This window comes from Phaethon aethereus (genome assembly GCF_964289735.1).
Source record: "Phaethon aethereus genome assembly, chromosome: 6".
NCBI lineage: Eukaryota > Metazoa > Chordata > Aves > Phaethontiformes > Phaethontidae > Phaethon > Phaethon aethereus.
The window spans coordinates 28,156,010-28,163,885 of NC_138580.1; the positions used below are offsets into that span (position 1 = coordinate 28,156,010).

The 7,876-nt window shown below is 43.8% G+C and overlaps 1 protein-coding gene across 1 annotated transcript; it reads right to left on the reverse strand.

Annotated features, from left to right (window-relative positions):
- Window positions 1-1,042: 1,042 nt before the first annotated feature.
- On the reverse strand, window positions 1,043-7,860 carry LOC309406351 (alpha-aspartyl dipeptidase-like; the record flags this gene model as incomplete). Its single annotated transcript, XM_082001486.1, has 8 exons — window positions 1,043-1,121; window positions 1,662-1,744; window positions 2,568-2,627; window positions 4,113-4,286; window positions 5,654-5,733; window positions 6,319-6,393; window positions 7,583-7,671; window positions 7,760-7,860. 8 exons carry the CDS (start codon window positions 7,858-7,860, stop codon window positions 1,043-1,045), a joined length of 741 nt encoding a protein of 246 aa, XP_081857612.1.
- Window positions 7,861-7,876: the final 16 nt, after the last annotated feature.

A 7,876-nucleotide genomic window follows, 5' to 3' on the forward strand; every position in this document is an offset into this window, starting at 1 on the left:
TCTGATTCAACCCTTCACTATGCAGGAGCAGCTTAACATAAGATTAGAGAAATGCTGCTTGTAAGACTTACCTCCCTTTGGTCAGTGCTTTGGTAGAAGCTGTGATGCTACTCAGTTTGCTTGATGAATTTTTACTAAAGCTAATGAGGGAGTGGAAACAAAGGCCTTACAGCAACAGTTAACCATATCTTCTGATAAATCCTACAGACTGTGCAATTACGTGATTACAAATGGATTTTTAAATGCCAAAAAATGCCTTTTTTAAGAGTTAAATGTTAGATCTGAAGAGTGTTGGAAATACTTTCAAAAAGGACCCTTCAGGCACTGTAATGAACTTGCTGTCAGTCTTCTGTGCAATATCTTTTTCCCTTCTGGGTGCTTTAAGAATATACTGTATGTCTTGTTCAGTTTTGATCAGTATGTTTTAAGACTATGTATATTGGCTAATGATGGATTTTTTTTTTTCTGTACAGCATGGTGGAAGATGTTTTAAAATTTTGCACTTTTCTAGGATTTGCAAGTTTGTAACCTGACAATTTTTAACATGCACACTTTTGTACATAATTAGCATTGTATATATTTAACATGAGTCTGAAGCAAATAAAAGTAATTGAATGCATAACTTTTCCCTTCATTAATAGCGCAAAAATGAAACTTAATAGAGTGGGAGTACACGGAGCGAACAATTCTTTCATTTAGCAGGTAAAGCTAGGCAGCAGAAACAGCTGAGACTGTGTCCTGTCTCAATTGCATTACAGTGACTTTTTTGGTGGGGAAAGAAGCAAACTGGACACCTGAAAGTACAGACCCTTTCAGACTAAGAATAACTATGATTACTCAAGTATTGCAATAAAAATTGTCTTTTTGCTGGGAAGGAGAGATGTCAGAGACAGGAATTAGGGTGGGGAAAAGAGCCCACTAATGCGTATTTATTTTATTTATAAAACTAAGGTTGTCCGTCCACCCTGGGACTAGAAGCATCTCTTTCCTTCTTCCTCATTGTCTTCCCATGTAGTGAATTTTGCTGCGGAATATGGCAAGGCTACAGATTCTGGAGATTACTGTCAATCAGGAGGAAACTGAAATCTGTTCCAGGCTCATGTTCAGTTGGTTTCTTACCCCTGCAAACAAGACAAACCATGCTGTGATCTTCAACGGGAGCTAGGACTGCTGAGCTTTCATCTGTTATTAGGGATAGAACAAGGCGTCCTTATTCATAAAAGCAGAGTTTTGACCCCCTTGCCTGCATCACGGGACATACACATTAGATTTCTTAGTACTATGTTCCTGTGACTAAAGACATGAGTTCCCTTTTCTGGAGTTCAACGCATTAGGGCCAAACTGGTGTTCTCCTGGCCTTCAGTAACAGAGCTGGGGCTCTTTCTGTGAGTGGTAACTGTAGTTCAGAAACATAAGCATCAATGGGATGTAATGCCATAGCACTTACTGGGTAAGTTAAACACCCTTTAGAGTGCTGTCATAGTGCCTGTTCCTTTGGAGCATAAAGCAATACTCACGTTTTCCCCAAAGAGAAATGGAAGCAAGGGATTAAGTAACTTCTGACGTGGGGGACAGGCAGCATGTGCCATGAGTCTAACAGAAGTCTCTCTTCCTTTCTGTCTGAAGGAGGATATCCATTCAAATTCACATGAAGCATTTACCTCAAAAACAGACGTGCTCCTGTCATTCCTTGCAAGGTGGCTTTGTCTCCTTCCACTAGCAGCATCGAACCTTCCCGCAAGCCCTAATGTAGGTGGAAACAATTAACATTATTTTCAAGCTATCTGAAAGGCTAGGATGCTTGTCACAAGCAGGCCAGTCTCAGTGCACCTCGTGATGACTACAGACAAGACTTTCTTGCTCACCTATTTCTAACAAAGATGCCAAGACAAAACTAGGTGAGTTACCTCATTTTAGAAGCTAGTTTTCTTACTTATTTTATTCTCCCTTTTTAAAGAAGAAGAAACCATTAAGAAGAAGAGGAAAACGTGTTTTTCCCACAACTACCTCTGCTACCACCATTCTTAGATCCAGTTTGGGCCAAGCAACAGCCAGCTGGGTTTGTTAGAGCACAAACTTTACACTCCAAGCTTAAGCACAAGGATAGGAAACCCATAGGTCCCACCTCTCCAGCTAGACTTACTGTAACTATGAACATACTATTGAATGAGCAAATTCAGAAACCTCCAGAGATTAAAACAAATGTAAAGTTAAGAATATCTGCAAAAATATTAAAGGGAGGTATCTTACCATCTGTGTGCACACCACCCCCAACATACAACGTATGACTGGTGTCTGGAAAAATCGGAGCTGCCTAAAATACAATGTTTGGCAACAGGACTCCAAGCATCTACTAGGCAGAATGCGTTTCATTTGTTCTAACCCATTTTCTGCAAGTGAGCAAAATCCAAGGTTGAGGCTCTTGGCAAGAATATAACTAGCCCCCCACACCACAGTTCTGTAGGGCTTGTCAGGCAGGGGAACCCACACTGAAAGCTAGCAAGAATGCATTTAAAATGTTTACCATGCTACAGCCATGAGCTTCCTGACTGGGAATTACTACTCACCAGAACTGGAGGGGTGTTTGGTTCTTCATGATACTGACGAATTCTTTCCTCTCTTGTCTCCTGCAATAATGAGTGTAGATTTAGCTGCCCAGACAGTAAGGTAGGACTTGGAGCTATCCAAATAGCATGACACTGAGCAATTTCATAACATTAAACAAAGCAGTCACTTCCCCTCAAGCAGAATGCTTTCATTAGACTAATATATTGAAGGAGGTGGCAGGATTGATTTTAATAGATACGTATTTTACCCTTCATCACTGGCAGCAGTTGCTGTAGGTTGGTCAAACAACTCACACAATCCCAACCTTGAAAAGCCTTAGAACTTACTTCCACTTAATTCATCCAGCTTGCTTTTTTTTTTTAATGCTATCTCTGTGTGCTTACCCTGAGAACAAGAGCACTGAGGAAGGTGGTGGAAGCAAATGCCTGAGGTGCCACCTTCATGAAAGGGTAGTGAACCAAGCCTCAAGCTTGGATTTCCACTGATTAAATATCTGCTTGTTTGTAATAGTAGGTATTACACTGAAGAATTTTCTTCTGCGAACAGCTCTGACATGTTTCCTGAGGGTTTGCTGCTGAACTGAGCAACAATAGTTAAAAGAAATCAAACCAGAAGGATTTGTTGTTAAGGAAACACAGGAACACAGCAGGGACTTGGTACAGCAGAGATCTTCCAGCCTCCTCTTGGAGAAATAGCAAAAGTTATTTATAGGGAAAAGACTGCCTGCTTATCTAGAGACAAGCTGATTAAATGAGTGCCTACAACTTCAGCTAAATTCTAGAAGCACACCTTGATCCTCCATCTCTTCAGTGTCCCCTAATTCTTAATACTTTCTCTAAGCATTAAGAAATTTTGCTTACAAGAAGGAAAGTATTTGGGCTGTTAAAAGATGCACCACAGAAACTGTTCCCTGAAGAATTAGCTCATGACAGGCTATTCAAGAATCGGCTCCTCCATACAACGGAGATGTCAGTCTTTGTGCTTGATGGTTCAAGTGTTTTTCTTGCAGTTCATGTGCTTGCTCAGTACTGGACATTACAGGGTGTGCCCTCTGCAGGGATGCTAGTGCCTAGGTATTTTTTTACACAAGTTTGCATGCAATCTCAAGACCTCCCTATTCTGATGGTTTCTTCAGACCTTTAGATATTTAAGCCTCTTAATGTATGTTTAAGTTGGTCTTCTCAAGCAGCAGTCAAGACAGACTATGGCAGGACTTTCCAGAAACACAGTGCATTGCATCTTAACATTTCAAGTTTATTCCCCCCCTTCTGTGCCAGGCACAAAGCACCAGTATTTGAGATATTGCAAAGCTTTTGTTTGTGAAAAACACTTCGTTCCACCTCAGTAATACTGTTGCCAACTCCTCTTCCCACACAAAGAAAAGCTTTAGGAGGGAGTAAGATGTTACTGCTTCACTGGCATTTCCAACTGCTCTAGGGAGCAGCTGTTAGACATTCTATAGCTTTGTAAGGCCTCGCAAATACACACTACTGTTACACCTCTGCACCCTGGTTCCTGTGTTAGCTCTGGCATGCTTTACTTACACCCATGTGAGTGCTTTTAACATCTGGGTCCAGGTAGTGGGGGTTAATATTAAAAGGAACTAAACCTAGGGCCTGCAGGGAAGGTGGATAAACAATTGGCATGTCATTGGTAGTATTGATGCTGATGGTAGCAACATTAGTTCCTGCACTGGAGCCCATGTAAGGAATCCCATCCTGAAAAACAAAAGCGATGATTAGTATGCAGTATCACAACAAGGAACTGCATTTTATAGCATCTTCTATCAATCTCAGACTTAGTCCTTCTAGCTCATCTCACTAATAACTTTACAGGTGAAAGGTAAAAGAACAAGAATTCAGGTTTTGAGGTGGGCAGTAGTTTGTATACTATATATGTGTTGTGGTTGTCAGAGAACTAGCTGTTGAATGTGCTGTACTCACAACTCTGTGACCCCACCACAGGAGAGAACTCGTAAGGTTGTCAGTGCATAGCCTCGTGACTAATGACTTTGCTATTGAGAAACTTGTCTATATTGCAGTTACAGGAAATATCTGAACTAGCTTTTAACTAGCTTCTAAAGAGAGTAGACAATCTGAAGCAGAGTACAGTGTTGCCACAGCATCAGCTTACGAGTACCATGACCAGCCAGTTTAGCACTAGTTTAGGTATTACTAGGATTCCATACAAACATGCAAGTATATGGATAATGTTGAACAATTTGTAAAAATAAGCTATCTCAAACTGGTGCTAATATAACCAAATAGCTATCTAGACTTCACTGGTACTTGGACATTTTCTGGCTTTTCTGCCCACAACAGGCTTTGAATTTTTGTATATTAGGACAGCCTAGCTAACATTTATTCTTGGCAGCTGGCCTTTTCAAATGTACTGTACTTGCATAAATCTGCATGAAGTCGTTTGCAGTTCCACATTGCTAGGAGAACACCTTGCATCTGTTCTCTCTGTGGATGGCATACCTTCGCTGTGCCTTACAAGATTCACCAGCCAGAATAGGGCTGCTGACCGGAAGGGCTCAATGGCACTCATACCTCTCAATTCCAGGGCAAGGAGGTGCCCAAGGTAATTACACCATTTTCAACATCAACAGAACATTTTCTAAAAGGCATGTACAGATCCAATTCTGTTGTCTGGTAATAAACAGACAGCCTGCAACTTGAACACATCTATTATCTACTAACAAGATACAAGGTGGACATCTCAAGCTGAAAACAGGGTTTCTGAACATAGATTAAATCCTACACTGCTCTTCATTGGTATTTTGAGAGGCTTACTTCTAAGGTACTATGCAGCATTGTACATCCCAAAGTCTTGCAGTCCCACATCTGGGAAACTGCCCTAGAAAGACAGATTGCTGACCTTAAGTCTTTTCAGGCTTCCGTGACTAATGACACTGAGTTATTTGGCCATAGATTTCAGTTCACCAGGTTGCATGAGATGGCTTGATACTTGAAGTATATTAAAAACAAAGATGTAGAATCAACTTGGATTTGTCCAAGTTTGAACAAAAGCTTACGTGTGAGATCCTGCCATTCAGAATTGGCCTAAGCCCTGTAGTTTTTACCTCAAGAACTCTTTTCCTGATCTCCTGTATCAGACTGTTGTCATAGAGAGCTTTCAGGAGACGGAATGTGTTCCCACCTCCTGCAGAAAGAGAGTCGGGCTTATTTAACGTGCTTTCACCACTGGTTTTAATTGAAGCCTTTACAAACTTGGCAGGCTCAATGTTTTCTGTGCTCTATTCATGGTAGTATCCTGCTTTGAGCAGCAGTAAAACCAGAAGCTTAAGAAGAATGGTCATTGGGCAGGCCATGGGCTCATGCCCTGAGTCGTCCTTGTAACACGGATGACGGCTGTTTGACAGCGAACACTGATACCCAGAAGCATGATACTAGGACTATGCTTGGTTTGAGCACAGTAGCCCAGAATCATCTCAGACTTGAAAAAGTGATGATACAGCTGTGATGATCATGTTTTTCCCACTGAAGTACTGTTCAGATGAACAATTTGAAACTTCACTGGAGATGAAGTTCCATTAATAAAACTCTACTTCCCTCCGCATGACTAAATTTAGGGTCTTACTGTTCCCAATTAACATTCAGTTTTCTGTAGTTTCTAGTAATTGATAGGCCCAGCTTTTTCATTGTTGTCTCTACAGTGCCAGCTCTGAGCAGCACTAACCCAGTGCCCCATATAAACCCTCATCAGGGAGCAAGAAGTAAAACTTACCGATAAATATCGCTTCAGATTTCCTTACAGCTTCCACTGGATCACCAGATTCATGAATGCTGTCCAGCCCGTAACCTTAAATGAAAAAGTATTTACCATTGCTACTTCAATTTGCTGGAAGAATATGCTACGTTCAGTCCCTCCTAACCCCATGCCAAATGTCTTGCCAGCCAACCATGGAAATTTCAGAGAACTCTACGATGTAAAAATGCGTATACATCCTACATTAGTGCAGGGCTTCTGCATCCAGCTGTACCAAAGGAAATGTTTGCTTCATGGATATACATGCTCAGCAGGTACAGCTGACGCAGAAAGTCCTGCTAAGCATCACCAGGTAACTAGAAAATAGGGGAAGGAAAATGCAGTTAAGTGTTCAGCCTGGCTGTGCATCTGAATAGGATGTGCCATCACTGGTCTAGCATTACTAGTGCAAATATCTGATCAGAGGGGTTTTTTTGTAATGGTTAAAATATCTGGCTTTGACAGATTTGCCTTGCTGGCGTTCATGAGTACAGGAAGTGCCAGGAGAGCCAGAAGAACATGGACATTTGATAGCAGCAATCTTTCGGCAAGACAAGGAGCAAAGTGTGCTGCCCAGGGAAGTGAGTACTGATTATTACTACAGTAACAGGTCCAAAGTTACCCTGAACTGTAATAGGTATGAGGTGGAGGTGTTTCTGTAGGCTGGTCTGGACAGATCTTTGCTCCAAGCAAAGCTCAGTTGCTGTTCATCATGGAAATATCTGGCTGGTTGATGTGCATTATAATAATGGTCTTCACTTGACACCAGTAGTTGCACAGCTTGAGTAGAGGTTTAATATGTACAGGAAGAAACACTCCCCCACGTGATTAAGGAGGATAAAAAGATGCCACTTAATATTCAGGAACAAAAACTTCCTCCCTGAAGTGGTCAGAAGTGTTTGCAAAAAGATTTCTTCGGCAGGCCTCTCAAGCATCTCCTTGTAGCTAGAAGTGAGCGAGCACTGCCTGCTGCTTTCGCTCCCGCCGCTGCCGGTAACGCTACAGCGCGCAGCAGAGCTGGCCGCACCCTCCCCGCCGCTGCCTGCGGCACTACGCCCTCCGCACCCCAGCAACACCGACGGCTGCAGCGTTGCTTGCCCGCAGGCGCTCGCCGCCTCGTCCCCCTGCCGCAGCGGTGTGTGGGTGCCCGCCCGGCTGCGGGCCGGCAGGGCCGGCCTCCGCGGCACGGCTGCCCCGCGGCAGCTGCCCGGGAAACCGGCCGCCCGGCGCGGGCCGGCCTTACCCAAGCTTTCAAATTTCTCCCTCGCCGTCCGGGCGTAGGCATCTCGGTCGTGCAGGGCGTAGGGCACGAACAGCACCCGCTTCACTTTCCTGGGAAGAGAGAGGGGAGAGGGCGCTTAGAGCCGCCGAGACGGGGTACGGCCGGGGCGGGCTCCCGCAGCCCCCGCGCAGCGCTTACTCCCCGAGGAAACTCTTGATGTGCTGCTGGCAGTGGCCCAGGTACCCCCCTCCGTGCAGGGTGGAGTTGGAGACCAGCAGCAGCCTCCGCGGACCCCCCATGCCGTCCTGCGCCGTG